The sequence below is a fragment of the Folsomia candida genome, unplaced genomic scaffold, assembly GCF_002217175.1.
Source record: "Folsomia candida strain VU population unplaced genomic scaffold, ASM221717v1 Fcan01_Sc008, whole genome shotgun sequence".
NCBI classification, from domain to species: domain Eukaryota; kingdom Metazoa; phylum Arthropoda; class Collembola; order Entomobryomorpha; family Isotomidae; genus Folsomia; species Folsomia candida.
In genome coordinates, this window is record NW_019091200.1 from 4237947 (window position 1) to 4257997 (window position 20051).

At 35.4% G+C, this 20051-nt stretch overlaps 1 protein-coding gene and 2 long non-coding RNA genes across 7 annotated transcripts; 1 reads left to right on the forward strand and 2 right to left on the reverse strand.

Moving 5' to 3' along the window:
* Positions 1 to 925: 925 nt before the first annotated feature.
* On the reverse strand, positions 926 to 10823 carry LOC118436473. 5 transcript variants are annotated; one of them, XR_004835485.1, is made up of 6 exons: positions 10506 to 10822; positions 4283 to 4536; positions 3953 to 4175; positions 3645 to 3749; positions 3508 to 3567; positions 926 to 2738 (listed from the first exon to the last, which is right to left on the reverse strand). It is a non-coding gene; the product is annotated as an uncharacterized LOC118436473 (long non-coding RNA). The 5 variants fall into 5 exon arrangements; XR_004835484.1 differs by having other exon boundaries at positions 927 to 1928; positions 2025 to 2738; positions 3508 to 3749; positions 10506 to 10823; XR_004835482.1 differs by having other exon boundaries at positions 3508 to 3749; positions 10506 to 10823.
* LOC118436474 lies at positions 2736 to 3506 on the forward strand. The gene is made up of 2 exons (XR_004835487.1): positions 2736 to 2953; positions 3319 to 3506. It is a non-coding gene; the product is annotated as an uncharacterized LOC118436474 (long non-coding RNA).
* An 8324-nt stretch (positions 10824 to 19147) lies between the features above and the next one.
* On the reverse strand, positions 19148 to 20051 carry LOC110853533. Its single transcript, XM_022101807.2, has 4 exons — positions 19931 to 20051; positions 19765 to 19841; positions 19566 to 19686; positions 19148 to 19476 (listed from the first exon to the last, which is right to left on the reverse strand). Exons 1-4 carry the CDS (start codon positions 20007 to 20009, stop codon positions 19250 to 19252), a joined length of 504 nt encoding a protein of 167 aa, XP_021957499.1. The 5' UTR covers positions 20010 to 20051; the 3' UTR covers positions 19148 to 19249.

Sequence of the window (20051 nt, forward strand, 5' to 3'; positions counted from 1 at the left end):
CGGCTTTAATTTCTAACGATATTTATACATAATTTTCCAAAATATGTTTCAGAATTGGCGAAAATTATAGCTACAAAATTACAATATCAAAATAAAAAGGTTATGATTCACATTATTCGATTTCCATTTATCCGTTCTTGTCCCTCATCGTGAATCCAAACCATGAATGACGTATCGCTGCCTTTGGTTCAATTGAAAACCAAATCGAACCGACCTCTTTTACATTGCATATTCGGTTTATGAATACAGTCGGAAGCTCTCATGGGATGGTTTTCAGAGAACGAAGGGAACTTTCCACACACACGAGAGGGATGATTTCGACTGTGCTACGTACAAGGGTAAGAATAAACGCTAATAAATTCAGGAGCCCGAAATCCAGCAGCCTGGCCGTGAAGAGGGACGCTTTTGTTTCCCCGACCCCATTATGAATCCAGTGATCGGATCCGGCTAGAATTTCCACGTGATGAAATACGTATGTGATATCAAAAGAGGAGAGATCTCGGTGAGGTAAGGTAACTTGGGGTTCGTGGTGGTTCGGTTTGGTCGATCAGTGCGGCTTGTATTTTGGTCACCCCGTTTCTCTCGGAAAGCAAAGACCCCACAGGCCAGCGAGCCAGCTAACCCCACCAACACCACAACCACAGCCTCCTACTCGCACAGCGATGGAGGACACTCTTAATAATTCGCGGAAATTTGTTACCAGGTTGGTGTTGGTATTGATTTGCATGTATGACTCCACCTATGGAAATAACTGTTGTCTAGATTTTGTGAAATTTTGTTAACGCGAGGTCAAGCAATTTTCAACTACCAGCTACCAGTATCGTGGTTATTTTATTAGGTTTTCACCAGTATTTATACATTTAATAAAAATTTATGAAAGTTATGAATATGTAAATTGGATTTTGTACGAGTTTAGAGTCAGTTTTATTGTGCCGTACTTTCGGCGATTTTAATAACTTGGTTAGATCTCAAAGACCTCTAATGGAAAAACTATTTACAACAAAGAATGAGACAAATGACGAGAAAATTCTGAAAAATACAACAATGGGGAAATTATGATTCGACAAAATTACTGTAGTTCTGCCTTCATGGTCCAGTGGACCATGGTCCATTGCGAGCTAAGGATGGTATATGAAACATTTTAGAACAGAGCTTGTAGAAAGTAAAAAATAATTTAACGTTAATTGTAGTATTTATTTATGTATGTTACTCCGTGAAGGTTTTAAGAAAAACTAACAAACCACAAAAGACGACCCCATTAAACCTATTTTAATAAATTAGTCTGAATTTTGCTGGGAACTTTGCTACATTTTTTTTACCTATTTATTAATGTTCTTGTATTGTCAGATTTTTAAGCGTGTAGCACAAAAATATAGCTATTTGATGCCTTCAATCCTCTCAGATTGCAGAGGACATGCACATTATTATTGCAGTTTAAATGTGTGTAAATGTAACAGTACATTTGTAATGTGCACACATACACACAAGCCGTGCATACATACATACATAAATAAGTTTGTTGTACTGATTTCTTAAGTAAAGAGCACAAACTCCTGGAATCTCATCTGATCCGAAATCTCGGATTTTTATATTTTTTCCCAACATTCGTTTTACTTCAAAATCTGAACGAAGGCCAAAATAAATGCAAATGTTACCCATCGTCTTGAAACAAAAACAACGACTTGATCTGTTGAAGTAGAAAAGTGCTCATCATTTTTATTTTACAGAACGACTTTAATGATCACCAATGCTTAGAATTGTGAAAAAAATAAAAAGAAAGTGGTTATGAATTTGAAATGTTAAATTTAGGAAATTTTACAATTATGACAAAATGTATGACATTTTACGGATAAATATTTTAATGTGCCAAAATATTAACTTTCGAGTTTAAATTAAACTGTATGATTTGTACACCAATCCAGTTTTTCCTAAAATGTGTAATCACAAAAATAAATTCAAGATATCTTTGATATGATCGGCACAGTATGTAAATATCAATTTAATAAGACTAAATTCATACTAACCTTATGACACAAGTTTACCATACACACCTAATAATTTCCATTACGATAGTGTAGCATCACTAAAAATGATACAAAGTTAAATAAATTTATCTCTAAAATCTGTGAAAGTTTGACGTCGAAATTAAAACCTGAGGAAATTTGATTCGCCTATAAAATAATGTGGTCCATCGCAAAATTACGACAATTAACACAATTATTAAACTCTTTACTTTCCTTAAGCCAGATAAATTAATACTCTTTCATCCATCTCAACAACCTTTTACAGAATGAGAGACTCGTCCTCTGAGTCAGTTCAGTGAAAGGGATGGATGTTTCGAAAGTAGCGTAAATCGCACAAACTGCGGGTGGTATTTTGTTCCCATCCTGTCATCCATTTACAGGGGTGGGTTCTGCTTTTGCTCCTGGTTTTCTACGGTTTTCTACTTCTCATCCGTGGTGGTTTGGTTTGGTTTGGTTTTAACGTGATGAGCCTTCGTTTTCTGGCAGAGAGAGAAAAACGAAACCACGACTTCAACCACGGTATGGAAGCCATAGGACATGATACCAACACCGCCACACACACCCCACCATTTCACATCTCTCATCCTCTCTCCTACTTCACTTTTCCATCTCGTACCAGACCAAAAACCGGACTTTTTCCCATCCTGCCGTCAGTCGTCAGTGTACTTGCTCTTGTGGTGGAAAGAGGAATGGAATATAGTGGTGAAAATAATTCTAATTTTATAAAAAAGATAGTGTTAGTTTTTACTTGAATTAAAATTTATAAAATTTTCGTACTTGCCATACAACGAAACCTCATGCAGCCTCGTGTACTGTTTTGTCTACTGCTTTCTCTTTCATTAAATCACAAGGGAAGCGTATATAGTTTTGTAATAAAAAGCTCGGCAATTTAACAAAATAGCTACAAATTCAGGTTCCCATTTTAATAAGTACGTTCCTCTTATAATTCTGTAATAATATCTGTATGCAAACTAATTTCACCAAGTTTACAAACTTTTTCTTTATTCACGCCTTGTGTGTAACGTTGCTAATTTTAAAATGGTAAACCTACCTTCCCGTTCATACGTATTTATGAGCGAATCGGCCATAATTGAAAGTTTGTAAAACACTTTGTAAACTGTGTAAAGCTGGCGTGAACAGAAAATATTTTATGGTGAAAGTATCGTGACGTTTCATCTCATGACATTTGGAAAATTATTCTTTTGATTATAAAATTGAAGGATTTAATTATTTAAAATTTCTGATCAATGAAAGAACACTCAACTAATATCAATTTTACATTTCAACACTTTAGCATACATAAATTTTAACAACTTTTAACATCCCACAATATTTCCGCTGAAGAAATCGTTGAAAAAAAAGATTGAGAAGACAGGAAAAGTAGCACACAAATTGTAGAAGGCCTTTGCTTGGATGTATCATTTATTGAAATATGTAGTTAAATATGTTCATGTGAATAAAGAATAAAATTTGAAAAACTAACTTTGCATCTTATGTTGAATTTCGCAATCCATCAGCATTTTTCATTTCAGCGGTTGTTGGCCTTGCATAATGTTTAATTTATCTCTTCTTATAAAAATAGTCGTTTCATGTTTGAAATTGACATAATTTACGTCATACTCGCATAATGCTGCCGACGTAAATTTTATTCCAGCTTATCAAAGCTAAATTTGCAGATATTGAAAGGCGGTCCAATTTTTGATTCGTTATGTAGCGACAAGTAACCTGTCGAGACAGATAGGAAACAAAATTATTTATTCCTCTCCAAAAATATTCGTTCAATCTAATTCTTTTTTCTTCCAAATTAAAAAATTATCTTAAATTTCGATCAGCATAAAATATGAAACGGTTTTGTCCCGACTATTCAAGTTAATTATCCATTTCCTCCAACTTTTGGTGGATTCATTTCAGTTTTGTGCGTGTCTCACCTGTAATTATTTCTCCCACCTGAGAACCCCAGCGAAACCGCACAGGCCGCAGATCGTAATTCGTATTGGTTGTAGGTAACCGTGGACTGGTGGCAATATTCATTACGCAATAAATTCCTCTCATATTCAAGGGAAGCGAAAGGTTCTTGTTTCATTCGCATGTTGGGATACCGTGTTTTTCATTGTTCGGAGTAATCGAAGTGAACAGGGTTTCGTTTCTCTCCTATTTTTCATCAAAGACATAATTGCAGAAAGTCAATCAATCTAGAATGCATGTCGTTGAAGTAGCATTTTCCGCTATCTCATTTCTTGCCAAAATTGCATATGTACCTTTTACGAAATCGGCAAACTCATAAAATAGAAAACCACCGCCCGATGACAAATAGCATTGTTTCGTTCACATAAGAATTATTAAGGGAACTACCGGAACCCTGGAAGAGATTAAGTACACATATATCGGACTCATTGTTTTTACCTGATGCCACTTTATGTATGTTCTATCATCCTCCCCTGATACTTTCCTCTGATAAGGACAAGTCCACCACGAGTGGTGATTAAGTCGTTGTGTTCTCCTCGTACGAAGCCTGTAATTATCGGGAAATAAATTTTTATGTTTTTATTTATTATGCTACTTTCCTATACTCTCTCTGATGAGTTTCCCCTCTCTTCTCGTGGCTAATTTTTGGGCGGAGATTGTCTCTCTTGCAGCATAAAAAGTGTTGTGATGCCAGACAGGGTTGAAGTTTTTTAACTGGGTCGATTGTGTACATTTTTACGTGAAAAATTTACTGATTTTACATGTTTTTATAGAATTTGAATTCTTATATTTGTTTAAATGAATGAAATGAAATGAATTTGCTTATTTATAAATTTCAGAGTAATATTGAAACGTTTAACGGCTTGCGTGACCAGGTCGAATAGAAATTGTGACACCGATGGTAATCCTATAATGATTACAAATATGAAAGCACTCTATCCCACACTAAAATCCAAACCAAACCTGCGAACCTTTCATGCATCCACATTATTTATCTATCATGTCAGTGATAGGTTTCCGATGATAATGAATGGAAACCGAAGTTGACATCGCTCAAAAAACTGAAACTTCAGAGATCACGAAAGTTGAGTGAAAGTTGGTTGCACAATTACTTAGAAATCATAATCGGCCGAATAAATAAATATGTAGTCAAGATCCACAATTAAACTGATAAAAATCCGTGTACCGAATATCACATAAATGCTACGCGCATTTAACTGCATGGTAGTTTTATTATAGAATTGTCGGTTTTGACGACGAACCTATCAATTTGTAATAAATCATGTAGCACCAACGAATCTGTTCATTAAGATAGATTTATATATTTACAATGAAATAGTGTTTTTTCATCTTCCAACGATTTTCGAGTTTGATGGCTTAAAACTTGCGTAATGATGAGTAGTTCAATAATCCGTAATAAAATTTGGGTGGCCCACGAGCAGTTTTCGCGATACAAGCCAAAATGTGCGAATTATTTGCAAATTTCAAGTTTTATGTCAAAATCGTTTAAACCTGGTCAAATATCACCGGATATAAATTTTAAAAATTATTTTATAATATAATTTGGCCGCTGCCTCGATTTCCAACCCAAATTTTCCTATACGTTGAAGTTTGCACAATAATTGCATATTCCGTATTAATTTTTCCACGATCGAAATATGGGTTGTATTATAGGTTATTTTTGTGCTGTTCTGTTGATTAAATACTTCGGTGTGTATTACCAAAGAAGACATGACAATGTGGAACTATATATGTAGTTTTACGACATAGCTGAATATTTTTCACAATACATTGCGTTTACGATTCATTCGATAACCTGTCTCTAATTCGGAATTTTGTAAACAATAGGAAATGTTGTTAATAGGTCAAAAATTTGTTAATGCCGTGTCCACTTGCAAATTTACGAATTTACGCTATTCACACATAAAGCTGCGGATGAATTGCAAATATGTACATACATACCTACACTCTCAATAATTTTGTAATAGGATTGCTACCGGCGGAGGTATTCTGTATTTCTACCGGGTGGTAACTCTATAGTAATAAATTGCCTCCAGTGTCGGTAATATTTTTGTTACCAGCGCGCTTACATTAGACCCTGAGCAGGATTTAGCTTCTGTATATGTATATATTACCCTAATTCGGTGACAAATTATTACCGAATCGGAAAAACTACGTATACTTCCGCCGGTAATAATCGTACCAAAAAATTATTGAAAGTGAACTTTTAACCGTTTTTTCAGTCGTGATCACTTCGAAAGAAGCGATTTCAACCGTTCTAACAAACGAGCCTGCCTTTGGTCGCGATCGGATGGGAACATTTCATGATGGCACGGCCGGAAAAAATTTGGGAATCGTGACCGGCGAAGGGGAAATGTGGGAAAAGTCGAGAACATGGACGTTCAAGAATTTAAAAGAGTTTGGGTTCGGAAAATCGTCCGAAATGGAACATTTTTGTGCAGGCAAGGAAAATAACTTATGAGTTCTTACAGTGTCGGACAGATGTCTACGTCCACATAGTCGCGTCAATTTCATTTTCAAATTGTCACTGAACTACTGAACCAATTTTCATCATTGATATATCAAATTCTCACAAATTTAACGTAATTTCATAGCACATTATTAGTTTTCCGCTAAAAAATTTTAGGCCAGAGATGTATTTTAATTCAAAATGAAAACAATTGGATGGACAAAAGTCAACGTCCAGTCAGAGAAAACATACAAAAAAAACTGTAATTTATAAGGAATGTTATAACAATTAATTTTTAATATTTGGTTGGGCCTCCGTTCGCTTTAAGGACGGATTCAAGGCGTCGAGTCATAGAGTTTACCAAATTCTTGGTCACATCTTCAGAAATGGTTTCCCAAACTTCAAGAATTCTGGATTTTAGGCCCGGAATTCCTGAAAAAGATTGTTTTCTTATTTCTCTTTCAATGTGGTCCCACAGATGCTCAATGGGATTCAAGTCTGGAGATTGGGGAGGCCATTCTAGCTTCGAAATTTTTTTTTCTTGAAGTATTCCATGGTGGACTTGGCAGAGTGTTTCGGATCGTTGTCTTGTTGGAAGACAAATCGTCGTCCAAGTCCAAGTTTTCGAACAGATTCCTGGATATTACGGTCAAGTATTCCCTGGTACTTGTATTGGTCCATAATTCCGTCAACAAATTCCATTTTTCCTGCCCCACTTGAAGCCATGCATCCCCACACCATTACCGACCCGCCGCCGTGCTTAACTGTGGGGTTGAGATTTTTTGGATTCAATGCTTCTTTTGGATATCTCCACACTCTACGACGCCCATCTGACCCAAAGACATTGAACTTTGACTCGTCAGTCCATAAAATACTGTCCCAGAATGTTTGTGGCTTGGAAATGTGGTCTCTGGCAAACTTCACTCGTTTGGTTGCATTCCTCGGTACAATAAGAGGCTTCCGGACTGCTCTGTGGGATTTCAAATTTCCCTTGTTCAGTGTTCTTTGGATGGTCCTAGGACTAACTTGTTTGTCGAACATCTCCTTGATCTCGGTAGATAGCTTTGGAGCACTAAGTGAGGGTGTAACGTTGACTTTGTTGAGCACGTGGCGTACTTCTCGGTGAGCCAAAATCGGTTTTCGACCACTTCTGACCTTGTTTTGGACTGAACCATTAGCTCTAAAGTTCTTAATGATTGTCTGGATGGTTGTCCTTGCTAATTTATACTTGGTCCCTATTTGTCTCTGCGACAGCCCCCCTTTTTGTCCACCCTTCCAGTCCTGAATGACAAGATCTCGAATAGCGATAGGAATTTCCTTGCGTGTCGACGCCATCATATTTTTCTGGAAGAAAATTATTTAAAAATTAATGCGGCATATGTTATTGATAGATTTATTAAGTTACCTGATTTTATAAATTGGAGAGATTTTTGTTGTTGACAATTAAAGTGAAGTGGACGTAGACTTTTGTCCGCTCAAATTTCATTCTCTCTCGCTCTGCACTATGATTCTCAGTTTTCCCAGAATTTTCAGAAATAACTCATATGTTTTATGAAATTACGTTAAATTTGTGAGAATTAGATATATCAATGATGAAAATTGGTTCAGTAGTTCAGTGACAATTTGAAAATGAAATTGACGCGACTATGTGGACGTAGAGATCTGTCCGACACTGTAGAAATCCAGTACACTCTTAAAAAAATCAATAACCGTTGGTATTGATACGTGACTCTACCGCGTGGTATTGATCCTGTATTGAATTAATACTACGTGGTAAAAAATGTAATACCAATTAGTATTAAAATTATTACTATGAGGTATAATTTCAATACCGGTTCTATACCAATATGGTATAACCGTTTAATACCAAAGCGGTAGAGTCACGTATCAATACCGTTAGGTTTTTTTCAATACCAAGCTTCTAAGAGTGTATTAAAATAATACCAAGCGGTATTCATATATGGCTCTTCCAAAGTAGTATTGATAATTAATACCTCGGTGTAAACGTTCCACCATATGAGTAGCAATTTTTACGGCCCGGTATAATTTTAATACCGAGAAATCAATACCACCTGCCTATTTTATTACGGAGTTGGTAATAAATTGTTACCGCGCCGGTAATAAATTGTTACCGCGCCGGTAATAAATTGTTACCGCGCCGGTAATAAATTGTTACCGCGCCGGTAATAAATTGTTACCGCGCCGGTAATAAATTGTTACCGCGCCGGTAATAAATTGTTACCGCGCCGGTAATAAATTGTTACCGCGCCGGTAATAAATTGTTACCGCGCCGGTAATAAATTGTTACCGCGCCGGTAATAAATTGTTACCGCGCCGGTAATAAATTGTTACCGCGCCGGTAATAAATTGTTACCGCGCCGGTAATAAATTGTTACCGCGCCGGTAATAAATTGTTACCGAGTTAGTAATAAATTGTTACCGAGTTGGTAATAAATTGTTACCGAGTTAGTAATAAATTGTTGCCGAGTTGGTAATAAATTGTTACCGCGCTGGTAATAAATTGTTACCGAGTTAGTAATAAATTGTTACCGAGTTAGTAATAAATTGTTACCGAGTTGGTAATAAATTGTTACAGAGTTGGTAATAAATTGTTACCTCGCTGGTAATAAATTGTTACCGAGTTGGTAATAAATTGTTACCTCGCTGCAATACAATTATAAAATACATTATTGTAAACCAAATGCCCAACTTTGATATAAATAATTGCAAAAAGTTGAAGAATTTAATAAAATGTGGCCGTAATTTGTATATAAATTTAATGCAAAATAAAATTATTTGCATAACTAAACGATAACCAACCCTGAAATATTCTATTTATGATTAAAATGTCCTAAAAAATTACAATTACAAAAAGCTATCACAGACCGCATTAAAATTACCTGGAAATTACCCAACTTTGATATAAATAATTGTAGAAAGTTTAAGAATCGAATATATAGTCAGGCGTAAGTAATTTATTTCGAAATTAGGTCATCAATAAAATTGTTTGCAGCATTTCTGAATAAAATGTGGGATATAGATGCCGAATATGTGTATTTTACTTTTACTACAATAAGCTCATCAAAATGTAAGTAGATAAGATTATTTCCTTACTTATTATTATTTACTACTTTACTTACTTATTATTTACCTTATTTTCCCGAATATCGACTTTAAACTGTACAGATACGAAAAAGTGCATGTCGATTTGGTGAAATAGGTTGTCGACATGATCAAAAGTATTTGCATACGTTTTCTTGAGGGTTGTAGAGTATTAGTTCTGAATTTGAACGCTCTAGCTCCATGTCGAAAATTCGACACGTCGACATCGTTCCCTTACGACATGGGTTAATTTCACTTGCGACACACTTTTAAGACTTAGCTGAAGCTAGATATCGATTTTCACTGCTCTACGACATGATGAATTTCGCCCGATTTGGACAATTTCGACAAGTTTTTTTTCAATGTTCCCGGGCTTATATCTTGGAAGGGTGCAGATTCAGAAAGCCCGTTCTTTTTGGATTGGATAGATATCAGTTAGGACTGCAATTTAAACTCATTTCCAGCTTTCTGAACGCGCACCCCCGGCAGAACCAGACCCCCAAAGTCGACGTTTTTTGACCGTCGCCGAGTTATAAAGTTGAATAACTTTTTTGTTTATGAACGGATTTGGATGAAATTTCTATGGTAGGTCAACAATCGCATGGGCTACAGTTTTCGATGTGGCGTTTGGCCCTAACCACACTAGGAAAAAACCACACCCAAAGTGGGCGTGGCTCGCCAATTTTTTTATGAGCATGTCCTAAGCACGACAGAGCATGAAATCTGCAAAAATATCATCGGCAATGTGCTCTGGGAATTTTGAGCGATAATTTGGTCATATTTCGCTTAGTGCGTTTGTACCTTTGCAACCAGGGTATGATAATTTATATCGAAATTTAATCATTAAGATAATTATTTGCAATAGTTTTCGAAATATGCTGGATATAGACGCTAGACTGGTTAGAGACACTGACAAATACAAAATATTAGTAAAAATGCTTTACCAAGTTTCGGAAGAGTGTCGATAAAGTCGCAGAATGTTTTGTGAAGCTGTTTCACGCCATGAAATGGACGTTGCGACGAAATGGCTGCGGCAAAGAGGGAACAGTGTTCCACAACGTTGCCGAAAGTGGAGATGAAGTCTTCGTACTCCATCTCGTTGACTTGGTTGATGGAAAAGGGACTCATTTTTTCGAGATGGTCTTTAACTGTATGAGAAACTATTACAAAAATCGAGTAATTGAAAAGAGAGCAGGGATAATTGCACGTTGTGAGTACGAGAAGATGAACAAGCACATGACAGACAACTGCAAATCGGAGCTATGAAAATCACTTGTGCTGATGAAACCAGTGGTGGTTGATCAATAAATCAATAGATCAACATTACCATTAAGTATTACTACATGTGCTCAAGGTCGAAATTTAAGAAAATGTGTATGCAAACTTGTGATGTATGTAAAGCGATGGTGTGGTATGGTGATGCATGGACAAATCAACATCTTGTTTACATCTACAATCATATAAAATATTTATCGCAAGTTTCACAAAAATGGGAACAATGTAAACTTAAGAATTGTTCGAGTTCTTATATCCAACATATTCCAGTCGTCGATATAAAATTCGCCGCAATTGTTACCAACAATTCCATTCCCAAATATCTTGTAAGTGTTTATTTAACGGCACACCATAAAACCTCGTGTCTGCCCATATTGGCATCGTCATCGTCGGACGCAAACCATCCAAAACCGGATTCGGATCATCGGATTGAATCTGATGTCTCATCTCGTGTCTCGCAAAATGGAGTTCATTTGATTCCACGGACTGGATTTATGATCCACTTGAACCACGAGTACATCCATTTCAGTCCGTAAATAAATTCCACCCAAAAAACCAGTGCATTATGGTTCACCCTAATTTCACCTCAAATAACACTCAAACCAATGACGACATCAAATATTGGGCTCATCCTTCCTCCTCTGCGGACCGAGTGAGGTGCATAAAAAATAAAATAAAATGTAGCGCTAGAAAAAAGAGAAAGATTTCGAAGGAGGCAAACTTTCTCCGACTTTCTCTCCAACAGGGTTTCGTTTTGAGGTGCATAAAATGCACAAAAAATTGTGTGCAATATGTGCCCAAGTGATGTGAGGAATTCACATGAATTAGTGACAAAGTTCACTTATTGGGTCTTTTGTGAAAGTGCGTAAAATCAATTTATGGTTATTTAATACAAATATTGTTGTGCTAAAATTCGATAAAGTACACTCATTTAAGTAAAAAAAGCCAGTTCGAAACTGTTTTCTGATTTCCAGCATGAAATAATGTTTGTCACTTAAATTGGGCGAATTGTCGCCAGTTTTTCACGATCAGTTTTTTCACATTCGTCCACTTACACTCATTTTCTCCCACTCCGGTTTGAGCTGAAAGAAAACTGCACCTGAAACACTGCTGATTTAAGTGGTGCATAAAAATTCTAATGTTATTTTTTTCTTGATTTCTTTCTTTTCTTCCCTGTCTCTGGCTCCTCTTTAAATTTAAATGTAGAAATAAAATAAATTTGAAAGAATATCAAAATCCGTTCAATTCGGGGATAGAATAAATCCAGATCAGATAAACGTCCTTCCAGTTGAATACCTCGGTTTCTCCATGACTCAAAAAGTTGGGTCGCTTTCTCTCCAAGTGGAAAAAAATAAAATCTCAATAAAATTTAACTTTCAAATCGTTTCTTTCTACCACGATTCGTACTTTGCATGACACGCATGATTTGTCGTCCTGCCCACACACGTGGTTCCGTTTTGGTCGGGATTGGCCACCCCATCATTTTTGGTGGGATGGACTCTTAGAAATTTCGAAACAAATTGATACGAATCACAAATGTTTGAATGAAAAATTATCAAGGGACCTTGCCGATATCGCAAATATAGCTATAAATTTTTTGTAATATTTGTAATCATTTTTCAATTCGTAAATGTAAGAGTATGATGCCATATAACTTTTTAGGAATAGTTGAAAACTCAAAATTATACATAGGTACATTGTCGTGGGCTTTTTATTTTGTTAATTTCAGCGAAATATCTGTAGGGTCTACCAACCGAGTACTAAAATTTTCTAATGCGACAACCGCTGGAAGCTAACCCCTTAAGTATTTTTTAGAAATTAGTAATTTCTAAGTAATTTCAAATTACTTATTTTCATAAAATATGCACGATTACGAAATTGGTGTAAATACTAACACTATAAATTAAAGTTGCACATTGTTCAACTTTAATTTATCTTCTTCTGATCCTCACAAATATTTTGTTTACGTGATTTCCTTCATGAACTAATTCCAAAAATTATGTATTTAACTTGATCTTTTTTCTGTAAATTATTTATTTTCATAAAATATACGCGATTACCAAATTGGTGTGAATAATACCAAGACTATAAAAATACATACGACTTGTACACACAACTCGCATCAAATCAGAAACTCGCACGAGTGTCAAGATTGTTGATAAAAGTGAAAAATCGGAGCAATTTTTCCAACCGGAAAACGACTGGGATTTTGGAGTAAATTCGGGTGTTTCACGGCCAATTGGATTCTCGTCGTGATGGAGGAGAGGATAAGCGAGGGGGATTTGCGGGGTGGCAATCTCCAGCCCCAATTTTGGACCGCAATTCCTTTGCTATCCTCAACTTTCCCTTATTCTACTTTTCTTGATAGACAAAGAGAGAGACGGCAACACAAAAATATAGTGGTTACGTTGTTCAAGAAATTTTAGAAATTCATGCAATACTAAAATTTGCCAATCTAGTTTGCTTAGTAAATGTTATCATAGATTCATTTAATGACGGCTAATTGTCGTCAGTATCAAATTATTTACAGATTGTTAAATTGAACAAATTGTGTTATTCCTTGAATCCACGAGAGCAGAAGTGTATTTATCAGTACACTAACAAAACTACCACGTAAACCTTAAACTTATTTGTAACCCGAGCTGACCAATTTGTCCCTTAATAACTGCTTCATTTAATCCACGATTAAGGAAAGGTGGCCACTTAGCTCGGAACAAAAGAAACCGAAGAAAAGAGGGCCAGCCATCCCTTAATTCCGGTCCAACTCACCGTCCTAACTTACAACTTGTCATTCACTTTTCCTATTACAAAATCTTATCAGCAAACAAAATCATCTCGTCTCATGACACAATCGATGCGATATTCGATCCATTTGTCGCAAACAATGAATGAAAAGTGGACAAATAATGAAACAGGAATTATTTACCTGCTTGTTTACCACTGTCAAATAGAATTATGTAAGTAAGTACATCCTCACAAAGAAGGAAGAAATCTGATCTCTTGTGCAATGTAATGCACTTAAGCAGATTTTTCCCCAAATGGATTTCGGAGAGGAAAATAAGTTATAAGAATATTCATTTCTGAAAGATACTCCAGGCTAAAATTTCAGGTGCATCAATTACATCTAATTTTGTTACTAAAAGTAATCGCATAGCAAAATAAATACTATCGGCATATAAATTATCCTACCTCAATTATGAAATATTGTCAGCTTTTCAGTCAATTTCGCTTCTGAGCAGATTTGACAAATTGAATGCTTCCATGAATGACTGTCTGACCATGCATCTTGTAAACTAATTTTGTTTGAATTTTTTTTACATTTTTCAATACCTTAAAAAATATTTATGCGACTTAATTTTGAAAGTGTCAATTTGCGAGATTTGCCATCTTCTATAAATACTAATGTCCCCAATACTTTTCTAAGTTTTCATTATTATTATGTGACATGGGTACAGGAGCCAGAAGTTTAAGTGAGTTGTTCAAAAGGGAGCCCTTTTTGCTTTGAGGTCTCAATTTCTTGAGTAAAAGGAGGCGGAACAAGGTTGAGAATTAAGTGGGTTGTTTTCAAGGGTAGGTTTTAAGTACCACCACGATTCATGATCACTAACAAGGAGAAAAAGCATCAACCAACTGTGTATATGTAGATATGCACTCTCTCCTACGTACTTGTTGATAGTGAGGGTTGCTCTTTGTCAAGGATTAAGATCTTAGAAAATGAGAATGAGACCAAGTTGGGGGAGGAAAGAGAGACTTGAGCAACTTCCTTTTTCGTCTCCCTTTTCGTGTTGAGAATAAAGTTCTTTCTTCGCAAATTGTTAATCCCTTCTCTGAGTAATTCAGTTGGTACATCTTGCGTCATTTGTTCTCAACCGGCTTGTTTACTATACTGTACAACTATACTGTACAACTATACTATACTGTATATGTACTATGAAACCTAAGGGTCGAACTACATAATTCGGTAATAAAATAATTACTTCTGTGTATACATATGTATGCACATATACTTATATCTCGTATTTAAAAAAAATTATTTTCTTTAATAGGAATAAGTAGCTGAAATATTTGAAACTTTTTAATCACCCTCGTAAATTTTGTTCACCAACGAACCCATCTTTTAGTCCAACTATAATATTTATTTCCTAAAAAAATTCTAAAAAGGCTTCTTAGCTCAACACAAATGACAAATCTCTACATGTTTTTCCCAAATACTAATTTACTGCAGATCTAGAATTAACGTATTATTTGTCTTTACCATCGTCCGCTGGAAATAACAAAAATAACAACCTAGCTGAAATATTTTAAAACTTTGACCTACTTCGTCTTCGTAATTATACTTACACCTGTGCTTCATCTTATAATCCTAGTTAAATATTTTACTTCCAAACAAAATCTACAACGACTTCTAAGCTCAACAAACCGGACAGATCTCACTATTTGTTTTTCCCTAATTTAGTGTAGACCTAAAATTAAGACTTTTTACATGTAGGATTTGGTCTTGACCTTCGTCCGCTGGAAATAACAACCTACTAAATATGACGGTATCTTGCAATTTACCTCCCGTTAACTTCGGTAATTAAGTAAGAAAATATCCAACTATCACAACTAAATATATAACTTCATATATAACTCCATCTCATTTACAATTTTTCATACTGATATGTTATATTTGCCTTTCATTTTTCAACAATTCTTCAGCTGAACTATCCAAATTCTACAAAAATCATGGTGACATTCCCAATTTTGTTACGTGAAAGTCCATTCAATTCAATTGTTCAGTCACCTCCGAGATTGTGTCCACCCGTGGAACTAAATAAATACCCAACCAGCAGTATCACATTTATGTTTGCTTTCGCCCTCAAATTCACGTCTCACTCCTCGAATTACTTTTACAAATGTTTGTGTATTCAGGACGATCACTGCTTACATGATCACACAATGGGAAACATTTAGTAAAATAAAATTGGAGTGGATTCGGTCGGCTGAATGAGCGACATGAATGGAGATGCGTATCACCACCAGGTAGCAATAAATGCATGGGGATGAATAATGATAAAATCTTTCTGTTGATGAGTGTAACGTTACACGATAAATGCTTGTAATGCAAGTCGTCTCGTTTTGTTGTGCAGCTCAAAAACGGGAGCTTAAGTTGTTGTGTAAAAATAAAACGGTTCTTCATCTCCTCAAAGTCCAGGCACACTTAGAAATTTTGTAAGAAATTTTCACGCGTTGATTAATTTAGTTTTACAAAAGTGGTGGATGTTAGATTTGAATTTTGTGGAACATTAGGGTTACTTGAAGGTCGTCACCACAATTTACCTCTTAAAAAAATCATTATGCAATCCACCCGATAAATAATTTATGGTGTTAAACTTAAACATGTTTATGTATTTAGAAGGTTTAGCACTATCAAATCAACTAAATGACGATGCTATGATCAAATTCGGGTGAAGTACTGAAGAAAATTCAGATAACCACTGGCTTAAGTCTAATGTAGATTTTAAACTTTCTATCACCATAAATAGTTACTATAAGTCGTCAATACATACTTTATGTATACATGCCTGAACCTAGATAATATTAAATCTACCTATAATTATGCACCATTTAAATATACATCTAATATACACTTGCTACGTGTATATTTACGTATATATTTATATTGCATCAGAATATTAACTCATTAAACTCCGTTTCACCTTACATGGTATTACCGCCACAGGCAAGGAATAGGGTTGCCATCCGATCGGATAGGATAGGATAGGATAAAAATAATTTTTATCCGATCGGATAAGTCCACTGTTCGGATAATCCGAGTCGGATAATTTCAGAAATATTATCCTATCCGATATCCGTCGGATATCCGACGGATAGGATAGGATAATCAAATTAATTACGAAAATAACTACAAAAATTTCAAATAATGCCAACAATTGTCGGGTATTCAATTTACATATTCTCTCTTAAAATCATGTCAAGTGCACTGAGCACAGACTGAACTACTAAGGGAGTTGTAGGAATTAGAAGTGATACATATGTATGTATTTGAGAAGTGGAGACTTACAAACGTCCTTCTGTAAGTCTCCACTTTTCTTAATTAGTTTGAATAAATAAGTATGTATGATACGCAGTATGAAATCAGTTCAATTTATCACAATGTCAATATTCAAATTAATTACTTTAAAGCATCCACAGAACTAGATTGATTCTCTAAGCAATGGGAAAATAACCTTATAAGTTACCACAAAGGGAACCGTTTTGTGTCTGACATGGTAATAATTTTACACCTACTAAGATTTGTCTAGAATTACTTAAATATATCCATGGATGAAAATTAAATACAATTGGGGATGGAATATTTACTTTACTTTCGCACATACTGCGTGTCTAAATTACACGTAACTCTCATTTTTAAATTATCCGATATCCGTCGGATATCCGACGGACAACATCGGATAATCCGAGTCGGATAATTTGAAAAAATTATCCTATCCGACGGATATCCGAATCGTATTTTTCCTTATCCTATCCGACATTATCCGATCCTATCCGATCGGGTAGGATAATCTCGGATAAAAACGGCAACCCTAGCAAGGAACATGAGAATCCCATGTTATTTTCGTGTGGCGGTAATACCATGTAAGGTGAAACGGAGTTTAATTAAAAATCTGCAAATATGTGATTTCATAGATCGCTTTAAAATGCTTTTCGTGCATCAACTAATCAAATATAAATGATGCTCGAAAAGCATTTCATGCAATTCAACCCAATTCAATTTCAGAGCAGAATTAAGCGGCAATGTTTTTGCAAAAAACATTCGGGTGTAACCGCTTTATGTGGCTTCCGGTTTTGTAATATGTTTCCACACATGACAACTTTTTATGAATTCGAATGGTTATATTTATAATTTTTGGTTCAGCAAAACCTATAAAAATTTCATTTCTAAATTTTTAAGAGTGTTTTCACCCCAAGTTAAGTATCTAGCTGACTGAATGAGACGTAATCATAAACAAGGCCATAATACATAGTAGCAGCTAAATATAATGGCAACAAAGATGAAAGGGAACTGCATGCCTTGGTGGCAGCTGCTTTCTGGTCAAAGCTAAAACCATGAATATGTATTATAGTATTTACATTCATGCCTAAAACCAACAGTGGGCAAACCTCATCTTTTTCCAGGCCCACAAAATGCATGGAATAAAATACAAAGCTGACCTGCCTGCACACAACTGTTCGAATCTTTACCTTTCTTCCTCAGAGATGAAAGTGGGACCATAAAATTTGTAAGGTTTTGGTTTATTGGTTATCCGCCGTGGTTTCTGGTCAGGGATGAAGCTGTTGTAGGAGTGGTTCAAATAAGAGAATAGCATTGAGACGGAATGTTTTATGATTTTTTGGTAGAATTTACATACCCAGTTTCTTCATAATAATGCAGAAAAATTGGAATAACAATTGTACAAGTAGTACTAACTAGTGAAGTAGATAATTGTGTGCAAAAGTTGCAAATAAAATATTTTTTGCTTAATTTTAACATATATTGACAAATCAAGCTTTACACAATGAAAAAATTTTGCGTTTGTTAGTCAAGCCTGGAGACTCTGGGCTTTCATTAAATTGTCAAAACGTGGGTATCACTTATGGTAAATTCGGGTCCAATTCATGTCGCAAATTGCAGTAGCACATAAAACAGCTAATATGTGATTATGTGCTTTGGGTCTTTTTGAGTGCCTTGCAACATTAAAAAATTATAGCAAGAGTGGACTGCAAGGTTTGAATCAACAAGAGAAAAGTTTTAATAATATTGCCAAAAAATGAGAGTCGCCAATTTATTTCAGGGGTCAAGAATAAAAATTAAACTTTCGTAACTATTTAATCAGCTAGTTCCTCTGAAATTTGGTGTAAAACTTTTTATTGTGTCTTGTATGTAATCCTTATTCATCTATTTAAGTTAACCAATTCAAAATATTGCTAAAATCATTATTCCACTGCGAAGTCATTCAAAAATAACATAAAGTTAAAATATGCATGCAAAAAATATATAAAAGTGAAAATTGCTCTCTTTTCTAACATGGGTATCCGATTGAAAAATGAAATGTGAGAGTGAAAAATTAAGAATGGAGAAAGGCTTATGGAGAAAGTTTGATGTTTTGTAAATTACTTTTGTATTTAATATTTATATTTATAACCTTTGTGCGCTTGAGAAGTTGAAAAATTACATTGAGATTTTAGATGACCTTTAATGTAAATTATGCACAGTGAAATTTTAATCGTATACAAACGGCGAGTAACATCATCAGACTTAAAATGCATGAAATTGGTTATTGCACCGGCCTTTTATTAACTGATCGTAAATTTTTTTAAGATAATTTTGAATTTAGATATGTATGTTTGAAAGATTGCATGAAGCAAGAAATTATTGGGAATTGGTTCCATTTGCATTATTCATGTGGCAGAGGACTCCTCTTTGTTCGGCGCACATTCCCGAGAAAATGTGGTCGTCGGCGGAAAAGTAGAGGCACACCCAGTTCGCAGGGTGGATCATGACATTCTTCGTCGACACGTCGGAACCATCGCCGTAAACGAAGGCCGCCCTCCCAGTCAGAGTCTCCATTTCTCGCATGCTGGCGTCAATCCAAAGTTCTGAAATGTTTAATATTTGTTCAATTGTTCAGCATATATTTACTAACTAAATTAGTTTGCAAATTAAGTTTTCCAGCATCGCCACTAACGTGATGAGGGAGCTACGTTGGCTCGAACAAAATCAAACTCGGCGTCGGATTGAAAGATGGCAAATTGAATGCCCGACTGTCGACAAATTTGCCTGGCTGCGTCCCACCTGACTTGGAAGGTCTAGCAAAAGTACGTTTAATTTTACACACAAAAAATCACTAGTTCTTAAAGGAACTGATCTTGCCAAATTTTAATTACAGAGTTTAAGGTCGTGTAGAAGGTCTTGCTTCCAATTGTTCCGATCACTCGCATTTCAGGATACTCGACTTGGCGATCTGTGAAAAATATTGTTGATTAAAATATTAATTGAGAATTAAGGTATATTTTTAAAGATTTTACATGCACTATTTTGAATGTTTCTTACCCAATGCTACCGCATGGACAGCAACGCCTGAAAATACGACCACGGCCAAAGAGCAAAGCACAAGTTTCAAAAGTCCCATTTTTTAGAAATTCAGGTATGACGTTAGGAAGAACAAGACAAG